The sequence below is a fragment of the Agrilus planipennis genome, unplaced genomic scaffold (assembly GCF_000699045.2).
Source record: "Agrilus planipennis isolate EAB-ADULT unplaced genomic scaffold, Apla_2.0 scaffold18, whole genome shotgun sequence".
NCBI lineage: Eukaryota > Metazoa > Arthropoda > Insecta > Coleoptera > Buprestidae > Agrilus > Agrilus planipennis.
In genome coordinates this window covers 326,461-346,261 of record NW_020438920.1, presented here as the reverse complement: position 1 = coordinate 346,261, position 19,801 = coordinate 326,461, and the positions used below count along the sequence as shown (strand labels likewise).

Genomic DNA, 19,801 nt, shown 5'->3' with positions numbered 1-19,801 from the left:
AAACATGGGTGTTCCCGTACGTTTAACAAAAGATATACTTTTAGTAACTCAAAGGAGAAGAGCCCTAGACGTTAGGCCTAAACCTGAAGCGTTTGCAGGGTATGTTGTGTTTCTTTGTATAAAATTTAGCTGCATTCTAGTTAGCAAAAGCTTCATTGCGAGCTTTAATTTTTTTTTGCAATAGTTTATTGAGACATTATGAAGAATTATCTTTGGTGCAGAAGTATTACATAATTCCTATTATGTAAAGTTTAAAAGAAATATTAGTAATTTATTTTTTTTTTACTTAAAACGAGTTGAGTTTTTGCATGAATTTAATCTTTTTTTTAATAAATGGTAAGCTAAATCAATTTTTTTTAAAATTACTGTAGTAATATTTGGAATATTGACATCTAATTATAAATCGATATTAATGTTGCTGTTACTATGTATGTATATATTGTATCATCTACCAAACTAAAAGGTGAATAAATTTACCCCTGATACGTCTTTTCGTGGAATAAAAATCACACTTGTTTTACTACAGTAAAGTTACATACATTAGTAAATGTTTTGTAATATCTAAAGGTCTTATAGTTTTAGAGCCTATTGAATTACAGTGTTTTATTACTTTTTTAACTTTTAAAATTATACTCAAAACAAATAAAATTCAAGAATATTGGCTAACTCACATTTAGAGCTTAAAATTGTTTAAATGAAATAGTAATTATTTCTTACAACGTTTTGATTTGGTGTCGTGCAGTAAATCCAAACTGCCATTGGTGTGCAATTCTTGGTTTGTTCGTCGGTTTCGGCGATCGTTTTTTTTTTTGTTCTGTTTTTTTAATCTTATCACCTGGTGCAGTATAAACGTGTGCCGAGGCCTAGGCGCGCATGCCGCATACAGTTCCTACAACCCCGTCTCTCGACAGGACAGTGAGTTACAGTCCCTTAGCAGTCATTCCGATGCGCGCACTGAGTCCGATAATATGTCGCTCACCGATAGCTCAGTGTAAGTATAGAAAACAAGACAACGAAACAAACCCATCCTACCCAACGTTGCTCCGCCCACTTTTAAGTAGTGGTGATCAGGATTGAATGGGTTCTAACGTCCTCTAACTTGAAAAACTAACACAGAAAGCAGCGTATTTAATAAGTAGGAAATTTATGGTTTTGTTAACGGTGACAATTTGGAAACTAATTTAATTTACATCAGGCTAATTGGTAATTGTAAAGATGTGAAAATACTTTAAATACTATCTTCTGTCTATTTTGTTAGATCAATACAGGCCTTGTAGATAAAAAAAAAGGATTTGGTAAAGCAGCAATGTGTTGCAAGCAGTAAGTTCCTAATATGTAATCGTTACAGAATTATATTACTGTAATGTTTGACTTTTACTGACAGAGAAAAAATGTTTTTATTAACGTTCAATCTTAAACCGTTTGAGTTATGAAACACACTTAAATGCAGCTTTTTTATGAAGCAAATTTAAACTTATAGACTGAAACAATGATGTCAATTTCACACAATTATTTTAATAACTTCTTAAGGTCGGCTATAAATGGATTACATGATCTAAAGTAATAAGAGTTCAGATTGTCGCTGTTTCTACTAACAGAAATCTCTTTATTTTACTGACCTATCCAGGTACGTTGTCGCACGTTTACATTTGTTATTTCCATAGTATACTCGGAATGTTGGCATGTTTTAAAAATAATTTGAAATAGAAGCTTTGTGCATGTTATTTTAGAAGTATGTTTGCTCCAAATGGTGCTGTACTTGTTTGGTAAAGTATTTAACGATAGATATGTATTTTTGGTCATTATCCAAGTCTATTGAAATAAATAAATCAACATCAAAATGAAAATCTAAAAATAATTTTGACACAGAAACGTCTAATTTTTCTATTTAATTTTACACATTCATTTAATTACTTATTGTTAGAATTTTGAGTTTTAAAATATCTTTTTTTGTGTCTGTAAATTTCTAGCGATGGAAGGTCTGTCCATCGTAGTTCTCGCCGTCAGGCCGCTTTACAGTCGCGACAAATGCAAGAATTGGCCGCGTTAAATCGTGAAACGAACATGCATCAGACGCTAATACCTCGCACGCAACGCTTAGATTCGCGCCAGTACCAGGCCATGGATCCAAAGAAGTACGCGGACATGTTTGCCCCGATGCTTATCGAAAAACTCGAGAAGGTTAAACGTGAACAAGAATCTCAGGAATTACTCAACAGAAAACTCATGGAGGTAGGACTAATGCTTAAGACTTAATTTTTGTGTTGACAATTGACAAGAGTACCACTCAAAATTAACAGTTTTGGTAATAGGGAATCAGGAGTTTCTTAAAAACATCAAAACATAGAGTGTTTGATACAACTTACCTGAAAATTTTAGGTAAAATTTCTAGAAACCGCATTGTTTTCATAATTTTAAAATTAGCTTCAGAAAAACAGGAGGAGAGCATGTTTTTGGCTCAGATTTCTGGCAATGTCTGGAGATGTTCCATAAGAAATATTTTGGGTTCATTGTAAAGTTATAACCAACCGTTAGATACTTCGTCTACTTTTTAAGAATACATTTGGGTACTAATTATTGGGAAATATGTGCGAGCTACGTGATTTCCAGTTGTGCAGTGAATTAATCCATAATTTAACTCTCGTTTCCTTTACTGGTATTAGGGTGATACGCCCTGTTTAGAAGACAAAACTAGAATCAGTAACCTCCAATCCCGCGAATTGGCTAATGCCATTAGGGAAAAACTTCAAGTGGATGATGATAACGACCAAGACATTCTAGATCAGCACGTTTCACGTGTATTTTCCGACTTAACACCCGCCAGATCACCAGGCATTACCAGTCCAAGTAAACCGAGGTACAATTCCATTTTCTTTCATTCTTTCTGAAATTACATTATTTCTGTTTTTGCTCAAATAGATGGACGCAAGAAGTGTATCAGCGACCGCGAAGAAAAGAAAAGGACGGGTTTTCGACCTTTAGCAGTGATTCTGGAAACGTGCATGACTTTCCTGAAGGTCATATGGTCAAGTCAAAGAGTGTACCTGATTATGGTGACGAGAGGGATAGATTTGTCAGAGGAACCAGCAGAAGGTTTGGAAAATTTCCCAGTTTCTTTAAATTATTAACGTTTAAAAATGTTTTACCTTTCTTTAAGATCGTTGTCAAAGAAAACTTTGACCGATTTGACTGATAGTGGAGTCTCTGTGGTATCAGATACACCTCCCGTTACCCACCCCGCCTTGGCAAAGGACAGCAGGGTATTGGCCTGGATAATGGAGTCCGATAAAGGTGGACGTGGAGTTGGCCATACCCACAGTGAAATGTCTGGGAAACATGGCAGGTAAATGTGAATTTATATCTTAAATTTTTAATAAGTAAAATTTAAACTTAAATGTAAAATTCCTGTCTATCGTTATTTTTGAAGTGAAAACTTCTTTAGGCGCGTTTATTGTTGCTATTGAATTACAGTGTTTTATTACTTTTTTAACTTTTAAAATTATACTCAAAACAAATAAAATTCAAGAATATTGGCTAACTCACATTTAGAGCTTAAAATTGTTTAAATGAAATAGTAATTATTTCTTACAACGTTTTGATNTATAAGTGTTTATTTTGTAACTAATATTACTTCACGATACAAAAATAACAATAAATAATTTTATATAACAATATCAGTATTATTGTTAATTCACCGAACTAGTGCATTATATAACACGAATATAATTGCATGTATACATATATTTTAAAATTGGAAAATTAGTTTTCACTCTATCATGTAAACACATGCCATTTTTTATATTTGTCTTAATTATTTTATTTTGTCTTTTTAGGTATCGAAAAACGTATAGTGGTTCCAGGTCTAGCTCGTTAGAGCGTGGTAGCGTTTCAGGTAGTTTAGGGCCCGCTCAACCCTTCGTAGCCGATCCCAGTATGCCTCCCTTGCCTCTCCCAAATACCTCCATTCAACTGGAAGAAGCCCGCAGAAGACTGGAAGATGACGTTCGAACGAGATCACGTCAACGGTGAATAATACCTTCTAACTATAAGAAGATTTTTTATTTATTATTTGCTCTGCATATAACCGTAAAAATATTTATTTGGTTTTTGGTGAATTATTTCTTCAGATGTTCCAATAAGTACTTTCCGGACATGGCGCAAAGCAGTCAGTCGACATTGAGGAAGTCGACGAGAGGTCCGAAGTCTGCAGGTGTAGGTTCAGAGGATGTAACCACCGTGGTGTTTTCGTTTTGTGACGAGCAGTTTCCATACAGAGTCAAAATACCTGGGAGACAAATCACGCTACGCCAATTTAAGGAGTACTTGCCGAAGAAGGGGAATTACAGGTAAGCTTATCACTGCAGTTAGGCTAATTAAAGATAATATTACGTATGTGTATCTACTTACTGAATTTTTATAGAGAAACTACATGTGAACTACATTAAACTTTTTGCGTATTGATGAATTATGCGTTCTGACTTTGAGTTTCTTTAAGGTACTTTTTTAAAACGGAGTGTGAAGATCTGGACAACCAGATTATTCAAGAAGAAGTTAGTAACGATTCTGACATAGTTCCTTTGCTGGAAGGCAAAATAATGGCGCAAGTGAAGCCTATCGACTGAAAAAACTAATCCGTAGTTAAAGAATTAACGACAACGAACGTGTTAAAATGCGGCGCGTAAGCGTAGTAGTAATTTTTCTTTTGAAACTACCTAATCCTTTTACTATCTAATTCTTAAACTTACATTAATTATTTAAGACTCGTGTTTATTAGATTAATTTATTGCTATTATACTGTACTGTTTCGTTTATGTATATATCTATACATAATTATATATATTATATTACACACGAACACTTACACGACGTGATTTATTAATTTTTATTTTGCGATTCCGCAAAAACAACAAAAGGCGCTAACATTAATAAAAATAAATTAATTTTTTACTTATGTACTTCTTAAAGAAGAAGTTAATCTTAATTTACAATTAGTTAACTTAATCGGTTTTTATGTTTTAACAAAGAACTTTAAAAGCACGTCTACCACAATTATGGACACATGCGTACACTGCCGTTTTTTCACGATTCCTTTATCCTATTAATCTTTATCTTCATTTTAATTACACGTTTTTGTGTATATGCCCGCAAGCTTTTCAAATTGAAAAACTGAGTAGGTGATACTGCCCTGTTATATAAACATATGATACATGTGAAATAAAAAAAGCTTGGCAGAAACATAAACCACAATTATATTATTAGATTACCGATCGATTGTTGACAGCAGGTGCAAATCAAGTGCCTTTCGTGCGTCTTTCTTTTTATTTTCTTGTCGTGTTTAGTTTTTCAAAGTTCCTTAATCGGTCATTTTCTTATACGTTTCGATATGGAATACGAATTGTTCATTTGAAGCCACAAACTATGTGTTTCTATTAAAGTGCTCTCATTAAGTACTTATATTTATGGCATCTGAGAACGTCGTACAGTTTTTTGGTTGGAAACAATTTTTAGCAAGCTTATCGAAGATGGCAAGACGGGACGACGCTCTTGCAGGGAACAACGCTTTATGTGGTCAGTTTCGTAACTCCTCGGCTTCTTTCGTCCCGCCGCCAAAATCAACTTATTAAAGATTAGGTTACATCATTTTCACTATTTTGAATACAAATCAATTTTGGATGTTTCATATTTATTTAAAAGTTACATAGCAAATTCAGTTAATTTCGACTTAAATTTCAACCAGGTCAATTGATCGTTATAAATAAAAAATTCAATATCAGAAACAAAGTATATAAAAAATTATTAATCGTTATGAAACATTGTTATTAATATGGCTTCAAATGGATCAGCATTTCATATTTGTCAAACGTTGCTATTATCTCTTTAATTTTTATCGTGTAGTTTATAACACTCTGTATACCTCATTTCTTTTTTTTATATATGAAAAGTATTTTTGCCAACTGATTTTATTAATTATAGAAACTGTAAATTATTTAAGCTAGATGGTATTTTTCTATAGACCAATGTTAATACCATTTTTAAAAGAATGACAAATAATTATTATTTAAATATTTTAGATTCCGTTTTCAAAATATATGAAACGTTTACTTAACATTTTTTTCGATTAATTTTCAGGGGTCATGTCAAAATGAAATATATGATTTTCTTTAGATGTTTTGAATCGAAAATGTACTCTTACAATAGAATAAATAAATATTTAAAGGCAACTGAAATTCGTAAGCAAATACCATGTAATAAAGTTCTTAATAATTTTGACTTAAAAATATTTCAAAACATTTACTGAAAAAGTGTGCAAGTTGATGTAAATATGACCCTTTCGTTAATTGTTAATTTTGTAGATATTTTCTATTTATAGTTGTTTTCAGATCATTATTTTTTTATAGAGTATTTTTTCATTATCATACACATTTCAGTATTTTAGTATAACTTTTCGTTATAGTTTTCGGATGGAAAGAAGAAAATGTGCCATTAACAGACGCGTTTTCCTCGTCACTTAAAAAGAGCAGTACAGACCAAAATGTCAGAAAAGTACAAGCAAAAGGAATTCAGGATTTACCATTTTTCGTTTTAATCTTGTTTTCTGACATTTTTGGTTTACTACTTTGAAAGTAACTTAATAAGCATACACTTAATTTGTTCATCAGATTGTTTGTACATTGTACCTCGTTTTCTTTTACGGAAAATGTTTTGTTTTGTCCTAAGTATTTTGCAAATAAAATGAAAATCAAGATGACCGTTTTATTTAAAGTTTTTACTAGTAATAAGTGATGTGTGTTCAATTCAGTTTAGTGTCAAAACTGGTCATGATTCGAGTAGTTGTAATTATCGCACCGAAGTAGAAGAAAAGTAGTTTCATTTAATCTTTCTACTATTTTTAACTGTCCAAACAAGGATATTTGAAAAAGTGTAATTTTGATGTATAATTATTAGTGTTTACTTACAGATCAACAAAACTCACCTTGAATATTTACGGGGCATTCTCTAAGGACAGGTAATACAATTAAACACATACTTGAACACACTATTAATCTTATAGACTTGCCATTTAAAAACAGCGTAATCAGATGTATATTTTAATTATTATAAGGTAAGATTTAATTATTCTAATACACCATATTAGATATTTAACATGGTCAGTTTAGATGTTGACAGAACTGAAAGCTTAAAAGTTTGGCATAACACTAATATTTTTTAATTTTTCAGTTAATTATAGTATCGATAATTAAAATTTCATAATTTGAAAATGTGGTCATATTGACTTTACTTACCGCTATTATAGTATATCGGTGACGCAAACTCAAAAGATTTTACTCATCCAAAACGCGCAAAACGTACATTGAAGTATATTCAGTGTATTAGTATATATATATGCGTATACGTGTATGGAAACGGCTGCGCGTGCGCTAGTCTGCTGCAACATGTCTTAGCATCAGTAATATGTCGGTGTTTCCCCTACCAAAAATCGCTTAACGCGGCTGAAGTTTTTATTTCATAAAAATGTGTAACTAAAAAAACACATTAATGAACATAGAATGTCAATATCTTTGATTTGACATGGACTACATCCAAATTTCTGTTAAGGATACAGCTTCTTAAAGAAGAAGTTAATCTTAATTTACAATTAGTTAACTTAATCGGTTTTTATGTTTTAACAAAGAACTTTAAAAGCACGTCTCTATTAATTTGGGAAAAACTACAATTGCATATAAACATTTTACAATTGTTAAGTTTCTATTTTATGAAATACTAATAGTACATATTTTACTAATATCTATAAAATTGAAAATAGGAACCAACTAAATTATTTATGGTTTGTTTTATTTTGTTATTTTTTTTATTTCTTACTTTACGTTGAAATAATATGTTTAATTAAAGTTTTATATTTACAAGTACTTAACGAAGTAATTATTGTTACAGGTANAACTCCCAATTTGGCTGCCAAAGCCTCTCTAATAATCAGATTGTCTTCTTGCCCAGACTCTACAAAGTAAAATTAAAATTACATTAACTAGAACAATTTACTAAACCATAAAGTGGAAATTACAGGTTTCTAAACGAAGGAAAAGAGTTTTCATGAATGACTACAGTTGATTTTCTTTTTTTAATAAATTAAATTGTTCGCTATTGAGTAGGTCAATAAAATATTAAATGATCTGATTTTATGTTGTTAAAGTAAGATATTAATCACAAGATGATGATTTAAATTTGTAATAAGTACAATAGGTATAGAACAATCACTACCATAAGGATTACTAGAAATTATAAATTATTAAAATATTAAACCAAAATTGTTTGATATTTTCTCATCTTGCTTAGTAAATCTCCATTAATGAAGATAAGAACTATTAATAAATAGTTACAAAACAGCAGATAACAGTAAAATTTCAAAACTCGAAAAGTTCTTTACCTACAGCTAGAATCTCATCAGAATATTTATACCCATTCCATTGTAAATATTCCCTTATCAGATCATTGATTAATTTCGTTTCTTCAGGAATATGGGGTTGTTCGTTTTGGGGTGGACTTTTGTTAAGAATCGATAAAACAGCTGTGCGAAGCTCTGCTTTGTATCTGTCGAGTCTCCCATCATTTTTGAGGGACTCTTTAATTGCTAAATATATAAAACAAACCGAATAAATTTGCTATTATTCTTTTAGTAACCTAATATTATAAGAATAAATATTTAGATACCTTCTAGTAATTCTTCTTCGGTTGATTCAGTCATTTATAAGTAAAAGCATATTATCATGATGTGTGACAGGAAAAACATAATTACGATTGTTTGTAGTGGAACTTCGTCGCATGGATACAAGAAGGATAAGTAAATGTCCATCTACCTATTTAATATATAGTGTTTCGAAATTGCTATAATAAAAGCGTCCTTTTTTGTAAAATTTTGAGACTTATTAACTTATTCAACTGCAAGCTGGTGCAATATAGAGTAATCAATTTTAAATTATTTCCACTATTAATAAATTAATGTCTCCCGATTTTAATCTAAGTTTTACTAGACAACATATTTTTGAAGTATAGTTGTTAGGCTACTAGAGAGAGGTAGTTACACTTATTAAAAACATCAAACTCTATGTGTTTTGTTTGAACAAAATTTAAGTAGGAAAATGCTTTTCATTTACCACAATTAATTTATTTATTTCGCCATGTTATGCTATACATAATATAAAACTACATTAGTACAATTTGATACTATCAGTATACAAAATCTTCCAGCAAGGAGGCACTATATGTCCCTGTACACTGGTGTGATGTAAAGTAATAGAAAGAAGTAAAAAAATTGAAAAGAAAAAACAAAAAATAATAATATTTGGATGAGGGTAATATGAAGAAATGTATAATAGTAGAAAAAATAGTGCATGATTGTATATGTAATTAAGTAGTAGCAGCATATAGGATAATTTATGACATTGGTTGGATGTATTTTACAGACTTACACCAATCTTTCATTAATTTAAATAATTTAATTGCCAAACTTTTCACGTATATATATCATGAAATTGCTCTTTTTACTTTTAAAAATTAAAAAGAACTGTTCAATATTTGTAAGTAAAGACCATTGCTAAATAATTAAAATACATACGAAAAGCTTCGCTATCTTTTAAAGTATGTTTTAGTTTTTGATTTCTTTTAAATGTTCAAATAATTTTTATGGCATATTTCTAAATACTTAAATACTGTTAATAAAAAATTCTAGTAACATAAAGTAATAAAATTATTATATTGTACGTATATATACAAAATAAAATCAGATTAAGAATGATTTGGTACGGATAATACGTGTAACAAACGATTCATGTCAAGGTGGACCATATTCAATGTTTTTCAGTAACCATCTGTGAGTACATTGGGGCAGTTTTCATCAGGGTTCCTTACCAGTTAGAATTATGTACCATATAAAGGGTGTGCTTTTAGGAGCGAGTAAAGTTCAGAATAAAAACGACTCATTTAATCATGTAACAAGGAATGAGAAGGTAGGTATATTGAGTTTTATTGACTTTTTTATTTAAATTTTTGTTAACGACTTTTTAGATTTTACTTTTGTTAGTTCCTGTTTAAAGACTGTTTTAATGAGACCTATAGGTCTCTATGAAGATTTGTTTAAGTTTGTATTTAATCGTAAGAAATGTATCTAAAGAGGTCCTATCTATACAACTTTCAAACGGAACGTATGAATGTAAAATAGTCTAGGAAACATCATCTACATTTTGAAAGACTTGTTCATTGATATGTATGCCACTCAAAATGGTACCTATGAACCGTCATTTTCTATTTTATGGCCGCCATTTTGGTCTAACTTTCAACCATCGCATTACTTACGTTTACACGAATTGATTGTTGATTAAAGTCCATTCAGCCATTAAAATGCTTTCGAAAATATATCTGCATACTCAGATGAGAGTGGAAAACAACCCTTTTTTTGCTGTCGCGTAATTGGATAAAAAAGAATGATCGCTATCCCAGTTACCTTCCTTCATTTTAAATTATGTCATTTTTCGAAATTAGTAAAAATGGTAGTTATATACATTAGTTTACCCTGCTTACTGTTTACAATACTTTTAATGTGTCTCGTCTGTTAAACATGCGATATTAATTCAGCATTAAGCAAAATTAGACCATGTAAATTATTCGTAAAGGTACTTTCACGTGATTCATTGTAACTGGCAAGTGCGTCATTGATTTTGAAATAAAATTACGATGGCCTGTAAACCAAAAAAAGTTGATAAACGGCCGCCGCCTCCGGCCGTAAGGAAAAAACCGCAATACGGTGCTTCCGGTACAAGTACCACTAAGGTTCAAACAAAGAAGAGTGTATGCGAAAAAAAAGCAGCTGCTCCACCAGCTGCACCGAAAGAATTTGAACTGCCGCCACTTAGTATTCCCTTGAAAGTTAAAGAACTGACACAAGGTAATATTGTATTTATATAGGGTTTCTAAATTTTCATAAATTTGGGGTAGTCTTGTACACATGGAAATCACAAAGACGGGAATTTTTAAAATTATGATTTTGGTACCAGTTTTTGAACTGATTGATTTCTAAATGAATTACGGTGCTGGCAATTCAGGAAAAAAATAAAATAGAAAGTATATAATATAAGATGTAGTGCTATATCTAATATATTTTTTCATTGTTTTATTATTTAAGAAGGTCAGGAGTATGTTTCATGCTTTACAAAATGGGTTTGTCACAAACATTAACAAGCAATTCGAGCGTCACTTTAAATCGCTCTATTCTTTCCACTGTTAATTTTAGATTATATGTGCTCTCTTGGAAGTCAATAGTCAGGCATGAAGGTCTAGTCAGAGACATATTAGAGGCAGAAACGCAAGTTAGAAGGGGTAGGGGTAGACCTAGATTAGATTACTGTTCGCAGGGAAGATTAACTCAGGATAGGACAGAGTGGAGGTCCAAATAGTCTTAGGACTGACGACCTTATGATGATGATGATGCTCTCTTGAAGAAAGAAAGATTCGTGTTCTACAAAAATGGTTCTATTCACATTCATCATCATCATCATCACAAGGTCGTCAGTCCTAAGATTGGTTGGACACGTACTTCTTCTCTTTCCTATCCTGCGCTGATTTTCGCATTTACCTAAAGCTAGAGCAACCCCATATCCTTAACTATTTGCGAACAGTAATCTAATCTAGGTCTACCTCTACCCCTCCTAACTCCTGCTTCTGCCTCTAATATGTCTCTGACTAGACCTTCATGCCTGAGAAGGTGTCCTACTAACCTATCTCGCCTATTCCCTATTGACTTCCATAGAGTCCTCTGTTCTCCTATTCTTTCTAATACCTCTTCATTTCTAACCTTTTCTACCCACATTATCCTCATCATTCGCCTATAACCACATTTCGAAGGCTTCTAACCTTTTCTCTTCATATCTAGTTAAATTTTTCGGTGCTATAACAGAAAAGTGAGTAGGTAGGTAGGTACAGTAGGTATGTGTTTTTTAAAATTCATGGATTCGTGGAATTTTGTGAATTTGTAGTTATAAAGGTCTCTGGTATTGAAAAATTGAAAAACCGAGCGGCATGGCCTAGAGGTTTAGACCAATGCTTAGCATTCGGGAGGACGCCGGTTCAATACCGGGTCCGTCTGCCTTGGTCCAAGTTTTTCTGTGATTTCCTTGGATTACTTAGGCAAATGCCGAGGCAGTATTATTCCACAGATAATCTTCATTCTCTTCTGTCTTCATTTCGTCCGTCTCATCATTCTCACCCGAACCACCACCCACCCATTCTCACGATTCCTGAAAGCAGGCTGAAGAGGGTCTTCCGCCCTACCTTCCGGCGTAGTCCGGAGGGACTGCCCGCCCACCAGCATTACTGGCTGGTGGGAATGAAACACCCAAAAGTTTTTTTTTTTAAGATTGAAATACTTTCATCGGATTCATTAGTTTATTGTTGCTTTAGAAGATACAAGCTCTCATAGTGTGACATGTTTTCGTGGTTACTGCTTTACTCCTAATTCCACTGCGTTAAAATTGAATTAAGTCATAATTTCTAACATGTTAATTGTTTATTTTAATTACACATAAATTGATATACATATTCCCCTTTGTTCCCCATGTCTGAAACTATTCTTATTCTAAGGGTTACAGTCGTAACAGAGTAATTTTCTAAATTCAGGATATCCAGACACAACTATACGTCTATAATCCTAAAATCTGTTCAGACTTATAGAATACTACGATTTTTATCAAATATATATGTATACCTAAAAATAGGCAAATTATCGCATAAATCGCATTAAAATTGGATGATTAATTGCAAAATGAATAGAGATTTCTTTCTGGTCTTCTTGGGTGATTTTTCTTATGATACAAGTGACAAATCTGCACACATCGACGTCGAATATATGAAGATTTTTCTTTTTAATTAGCAGGATCCTTGCAGGTTGACCTTGCCCTTGTTAATTCAGTCACAATCTTGATTTTGCATTTTTTAATATGACTAAAACCAAGCCTGCAAAAACTAAAACCTATTTTGCTTTTAAAGACCTTTTTAATGGTTGTGATATGTACTTACAGGTAATCGGTACATGTGGGATTTTTTAAAAATATTTTTGTTCTTCGAAAACTAATGGGTGACTAGATCGTTTTTAATCGGTGTACTTTTTTTGACAACTTATCAAAATTAAAAGTATGGTATTTAATATACATATTAATCTGACTACAGCAATAATTTTGCTTTTAATTTGGTACTATTTTGATGACATAAAACGCTTTTTACGTTCTTCGCGGTAATGGAAAACAAATCCTATTAAAGAAAAAATTGAAAATTATTTAAAAATGAAATATAAAAACAGTAAACTATTTAACTGAAATATAAATACGGACCTATTTAAGGCCAAAAGGAGCTGATAGAATGGAGAAAGAAAACGGCTAGAAGAGTAGTTCCTGAGGGTGAAGACATGAAGAAAATTGCAGAAATTATTAAAACCACAAAAGGACAAAATATAACAGTTCAGGAATTCGTTGGACTAATATCCCCCTATACTGGCGATAAAGGTAATACAGTAAAAGCTCTTTACTCGCGGAGTATACAGAAACCGTGGATATGGAATAGTAGTATGGAATCATAGCAGATACGTACAAAATAAAACCAATATGTATCAGAATAAAATCAATTTATCGCAATTAAAATTAATCGTTAAAATCACCCTTAGACAAATTTAAATCAAAAAAATTAGTGATTTTTTCTTATTTTGAATTAGTCCATTCGGTTACATCTTTTATAAAAGTCGCCTCGGCACGAGCCAACAGTACATACTCACAAGATGCCGATACATTAAGGGGATTCAGTACTGCACGCGCCGTAGAGTAAAAACATGCTTATCGGTTCTAGATATCATGAGTTTAATGTTTGGAACAGTGGTTTTAAATTTTGTAGTAAGATAGATAATGCTTTATTCTAAAGCCTGTCGATGGCCATTTTATATGTTTTTAATTTCTATTGAAAATACGTGTCCTACAAGAAGCATCAACTTTAAGCACTTGTAAAAGCTATTAATGACCGTATTATTAAAAACCGAAAACGTACCGAGTTAGTGTGAACCTTTGTCTGTTACCATACAAAAAATCACATATTTACCTCGCAGCATTAAAACACAATGTTGAGAATAGGAACCCATGTTTTCCGAAAAATTCACACTAGACTCGAGCAGTCTATTGATGTCAATCCCCTTAATAAATGACACCGAATCCTTTTCTGTTTACCGATTGCGTTTGCGAATAATGAAATTTTTAGCCGCAAATTTAGGAAATGGATTACAATTTTTTCACCCGCGAATAAGGAAACCGTGAATAAGGAACTTTTACTGTACTCGAGGTACTATCATGCCACGCCCTTTTAATTTTGCCAAGTTTTTAGGAAATTTCCTAAGAACTGTAATGGATGCTGAACTGGCCAGTTTCAGAAGGATGGCCAAAAAGGTTTATGAAACAATGACTCAGGATGTCAGCGATGTCCTTGCAAACGAACAAATTCAGCTGATGAGTGGCTACAAGGAAAAGCATACCCAATATTCAGATAAAATGATGCGAAGTATAGATGAAATTTTCTACCACGTACCAGATTTCGATTTTGAACGATACTTTAGAGATCCCGGTTATCTTGCATTAGTTCTACCAATTCCGGAGGTAATTGACGCTAGTGTTTTAACAGACCTCTGCTTCCGCTTTCGTGATTACGGAAATTCCGCATACATTTTCACATCCGTTTCCGCGTCTGGTTCCGAATTTTTATAACGGAAGCTTATCGAAACTTAACAAAATGTTGAATAAAATAATTCGAAGTGATCTTTTTGGATCTCATCAGCGCATCGCAGACAGCTCCGACAGAACACAGACGAACTTTTACCTGCTGTCTTAACAGTGCGTCTGTGTTCTGTCGGAGCTGCCTGCGATGCGCTGATGAGATCCAAAAAGATCGAAATCGCGATCCGCGTCTGGCAGATTCAACAGAATGCAGACCACTTCGAATTATTTTATTTGATTATGGTAACGAGCCTATCACGTTTATGTTAGCTACGCCGGGATTCGTTTCAGCAAGGAGATATCCATATATTTAAATGGATATTGTTGGAGCATACGTCATCCCAAAATGTAGCATCGTACTACAGATGGCGTTTACCGCGCCATTTGTGGTATTTTCTAACAAAATGTTATTTATCGTCTTTTTGAAAACTAATATATCGGAACAAAAAGACAAGTCAAAAACTTATTGTATCGGTGTAAATACTTTATTATCGTTTAGGTTTTAATCTGTTTGCTAGTATTTCGTATGTTGATATTTTCCAAATGTTTTTCTATTATTGGTTTCCTACATTAATCTAAAAACGTCCAGGACTTTCAACTCCCCATTAGCCAGTTCTAATAATAACACAGGTCTGCGAAATTTTTTTTTGAAAAGTTTTCTTCTTAAATTGTTAATATTTGTCGTAATTGTCTTAAAAGTAATAGAAAACGATACTCATACGGTTTATACCACGTCACATTAATCCATAAATGCTCAGAGAACACATTTCCATTTGAACCCTTGCACGTAATGAGTGCGACGAAAAAATATTCGATAACCAGTGTTTCTATGTTTTTAACGATGCTCTTTCGATGGTGTTGGTTAAAAATACCTCCGACAATATTAAAGCATGGAAAAATCGAAAATAAACAAAAAAAACGTGATTTTTGAATTGACTTTTTTCTTAAAAAGTAATTTTTTGTTTCCTTACGATTTTTTTATGTGCTTAAAACCTATATAAATCATGTCCTCGATATCTAAACATGAAATAATCACCGTTGGCCAAGTCGAAATACCTTTACAAACTTTCAGACTATATAAAATAAAGTAAAAGACAATATAATGCTCAGTCAGAGAGTATTAAATAGAAACATAAACTATAAAATGAATTTTGTGAAAAAACAAATAAATTTGCCGATTCAAAGAGCTACATATATATACATATATTAATCTACATACAAAAAAAATGTGATACGTTAAAACAAAGTTTATATTTGCAAAATATAGACCAACATTTACATGGTTAAGATAAATTTATACAAAAAACTTTTTTATCGCAGACCTGTGTAATTACAGTTATAGCGTTTATTTATTTTCAATATAATAAATTTTAAGTTTAAAGTGCAATTTTGAAGACAAAAAGAAGTTCCATTTGGGTTTATTTTGTTGATATCAACGATGTAAATGTTAAATGCAAAATTTGTAACAAAATATTCGGAAAAGGGCGCACAACCGTTACATTAAGGAGTCACCTAAAGTCATTACGCTTCCGCATCCGCAAAAATTTACTATTTAATTCAGTTTTCGTTATGACACTTCCGTAGCGCCGCTAACTGACACATAATCTACTCATGTATATTACAAGAGACAATAAAGCGCATCTAGTTGCTTGCCTAATGCTAAAGTAAATACCTACACCTATAAGAGATTTTCTATTTTTTATATTAAGGAAAAGTTATCAGAGTCAGACGATGAAGAAGAAAATATTAGGAAACAGGAAGCTTTCCACAGGATGGAATGGCTGAGAGCTGAAGGTGAACGGTTACAGAATGAAAACAGAAGATTGCAAAAACGATTAAGAGAAGTTAAGAATTTGCAGAAATCAGAACTGGAGAAAGCAGCTGAAACAGAACAAGAGGTTGAAAGAAGACGGTGTGAACTAGTAAATGAAGAAACTCAACTTAAAGACAGGTAGATACAGGCCTGACGCTGGAAGCTGACGGAAATTTTAAAAGGCGTGGATGCGCGGTGGCAAAAGTAGGCAGTTTTAGGTATAACGATTGCAGCCCTCATTCTTCAGTATTCCTATCAGGGGCGTAGATTAAATATTTAAAAATAGGGACCAGTGAGCAAGTAATAGACATATAAACAGAAGAACTAATTGCTGATGGTGACAGTGATAGAGATTCCCATGATGAGAGTGAATGTGAAAACTAACTATAAAACAAAAGCAATAGGTCAATTTTTTCTTTTTGATAAGTCATGTTTACATTATTTTCTAGTACGCTACTGTCCTAACTATATTAATACTATAATTTACGCCTACTGAAAGCTTATTTGTGTATTGGTTCCAAGTGACTTACCCAAATAGGTCAGAAATGGGCATGTACCTGCGCGACCGCTCGCCAGCTTCCTTCGTCAGACCTGTACTTTGATTGAAAATTGCTGAATTAGTTTAAAAAATTTAAATCCCCATTTTTGTTTAACATGGAATTCATAAACATTAAATGTTTTTGGTTAGGCCATAGCTTAACATTCGAAATATTCTTGATAAGGTTATAGCCACTAAATTCGACCAACGAAGACAAATCTTTATATACCTTCTATGTTTGATTCGGTTCCTTTGGAATCATCCCTTTTGGTGCATATAAGACAAACAGCGCTTAGATAGACGTAAAATTATCTAAAGAGAGACAATTTAAAATAATAGTATTAGATTCAAGTGTAGTTAAAAAATCGCTCTTGGTAATAGTTATATGTTAATATATTCAATAAAATTTGGAATATAGGTAAATGCAAAAGAAAAAATCTCAAAATTTCCCCTATAAATTAGATTGGATGACCTGAATCAAACTTTGGAAAAGACTGTGATTTGTGGTGAAACGGTAGCCATGAATATGGATAAGGAGAAACGAAAATGTACTCAAGGAAAAGCAGATAAAAGCAGGAGACCTAAAACGGCAGTTCGGAAGAAACCTCCATGGAATGTAACTGCCGCAAGAGAAGTCGATTTAGAAAGCGCGGAAACTCTTGTAAGTGGTGATAAAGCTAAAATTCCATTGTCTGGTAGCGTATCTTCGCAAGCATCCTTAGCGTCAGTTAAGAAAAAGAAAACTGCTGTTAAAAAGAAGAAATGGGACTTTAGCCGACCAAAAGTACCTCAGGTAACAAAAACTTTTTTTAGTAGTTACTTTACTTATTTACCTAATTGGGGAGCTACAACCTTCTTGACTTTTTCATAAACAAGGGGGTTTTATAATTATCTTCAATAACTTTGACTAAAACCGAATACAGCTAGTCTGTCAAAATAGTTTCGAATTGGGCACCAAACGCAGATGGGGAGGATTAACCACTCCCCACCGCTCTGTAAGAAGGTATACAGCGATGATAAGTAACTGGGTTACTTACTAAGAAAATAAATAGAGCAATTACCATTAGTATTATATTCTGATTTTATATTGGAACGGCTAGCAACAATGGCAACTCAAATAGTATTTAGTGAAAAGTTGGTTGTAAACCATTATAAGTTATCCTTCGGAAAGTAATTTGAAAACGGTGATATTTTGTGGAGGTGTTCCAAAAGAAGCAATAACACAAGGAGGAGTCAACCATGATCACTACAACTTTGCCATACATCCACAACGTAACGGATCGGATAAAAATGGAATTTGGACGATTTTCACACCTACGACGAAGATACGCCAGTTACTATGAAACCCTAAAGACTAACTAAATCCACTACATATACCAGGAGTCTACATAACTCATTGTGGAGATTGTTTGGACAAGATATACGTAGGCATGATGAAACGCACAATTGCAATAAGGAAAAAACGAACACGAAAGACATTTGTGGTTACACCAACCAGACAAATCCGCTTTGACAGAATATTCTTGGAAGGAAAGATACAGGATCTCCTTCGGAGGTAGGCAAGTGTTAGTACACCCGTTAGGCTGTTACAATTTAGCTAGGAGAGAAAATTCACAATATCCGATGGATTAAAGATAAACAGAGCCTGGAAAACACTGCTTAGAAACAAACAAACAAGGGTGCAACCTACAGGAACGAAACATGAGACTATTATAAAAGCACGCCTGAGATCCCATATTAACAATTTAGCCGCCGATTATACTTCGTGAAGTACTGAAGATGCCATTTATTAAGCATGGCGAAACGTCTGAAATCTGATTTCGACCACGGCATAAAAACTCAGAAGCTTCTCATCATCAGTAACACAACCTCCAAACTATGAAAGTGTTTTAAAAAGTGAATTGGAGCACAACCACCCACCAGAACATAATTTAGTTAGACAAATAGTGAGCAATTTCGCTTAAAGAAAAGCTACAATAGATGTGCATACTAAACCATCGAAAGTGATTCACAGTAAATTAAAAGAATCTCTTCATCATTTGCAAGAGTTTGGACTGCATAAGAACGAATATGTACGCGGCAAGAAGAATAATAGTGCCTGTTTTACCATGGAATAAAGCTGAAGTGTGAAATACGCATAAACAATGCTTTGTATTAATTATGCTGCAATAATAACAACAAAAGCTATCATTAATTCAATAACTCAGGGTGCCCAACTCCAAGATTATCCGATATTTGTCAGGTAAAAGTGCCCAACTCGATGATCCCCCACCAAAACACGATTATATAATTAAAATGTTGTTGTTTATTAATCGCAACCAATTTTTGATTTCAAAATAAAATTATACTATAATTTTGACGATTTAAATGTCTATTAATTTGTTAAATTTTTCTAGGAAACTTCTCCCTTCCATTATTCTCCTCCTAGAACTCCTCCAAGTGAATGTCCGAAACCCGGTTTTTCTGGATGGTTCTGAAAAGTTGAATGTAACAATTCCCTCGAAGATAGAAAAACAATACAAAGTGTTTTTTAGTGAGACATTTCTATGTATTTTTTATTCAATTAATAAATTATTTCGTTAATATTTTGGAATATGTACAGTATATTAGATAAAATAATAAAACACGATAGGTAAGTGCAAGAGTCATTACGCTTCC

The 19,801-nt window shown here is 32.7% G+C and overlaps 4 protein-coding genes across 5 annotated transcripts in view; 2 read left to right on the top strand and 2 right to left on the bottom strand.

The window, feature by feature from the left end:
- Positions 1–6,743, top strand: part of LOC108744112 (axin) — a 35,826-nt gene extending 29,083 nt beyond the window's left edge. The window contains exons 7-15 of one of the 2 annotated variants that reach the window (XM_025973783.1): positions 5–99; positions 845–991; positions 1,971–2,232; positions 2,664–2,857; positions 2,920–3,093; positions 3,158–3,343; positions 3,834–4,025; positions 4,128–4,346; positions 4,496–6,743. In XM_025973783.1, the coding sequence (XP_025829568.1) occupies positions 5–99; positions 845–991; positions 1,971–2,232; positions 2,664–2,857; positions 2,920–3,093; positions 3,158–3,343; positions 3,834–4,025; positions 4,128–4,346; positions 4,496–4,622 (1,596 nt within the window). In that variant the 3' untranslated portion in view covers positions 4,623–6,743. The remainder of the gene's footprint in view (positions 1–4; positions 100–844; positions 992–1,970; positions 2,233–2,663; positions 2,858–2,919; positions 3,094–3,157; positions 3,344–3,833; positions 4,026–4,127; positions 4,347–4,495) is intronic. The other variant, XM_025973784.1, reaches the window with a different exon arrangement.
- An 848-nt stretch (positions 6,744–7,591) lies between these two features.
- On the bottom strand, positions 7,592–8,818 carry LOC108744061 (lisH domain-containing protein FOPNL). Its single transcript, XM_025973766.1, has 4 exons — positions 8,707–8,818; positions 8,423–8,626; positions 7,931–7,995; positions 7,592–7,624 (listed from the first exon to the last, which is right to left on the bottom strand). Exons 1-4 carry the CDS (start codon positions 8,738–8,740, stop codon positions 7,592–7,594), a joined length of 336 nt encoding a protein of 111 aa, XP_025829551.1. The 5' UTR covers positions 8,741–8,818.
- Positions 8,819–10,501: 1,683 nt separating this feature from the next.
- LOC108744060 lies at positions 10,502–19,691 on the top strand. The gene is made up of 6 exons (XM_025973795.1): positions 10,502–10,936; positions 13,383–13,544; positions 14,407–14,675; positions 16,502–16,743; positions 17,606–17,936; positions 19,540–19,691. The coding sequence occupies exons 1-6, from the start codon at positions 10,726–10,728 to the stop codon at positions 19,618–19,620; spliced, it is 1,296 nt and encodes a 431-aa protein (XP_025829580.1). The 5' UTR covers positions 10,502–10,725; the 3' UTR covers positions 19,621–19,691.
- Positions 19,674–19,801, bottom strand: part of LOC108744059 (solute carrier family 12 member 2-like) — a 39,056-nt gene continuing 38,928 nt past the window's right edge. The window contains exon 17 of the mRNA XM_025973765.1: positions 19,674–19,687. Coding sequence (XP_025829550.1) covers positions 19,674–19,687 — 14 coding nt within the window. The remainder of the gene's footprint in view (positions 19,688–19,801) is intronic.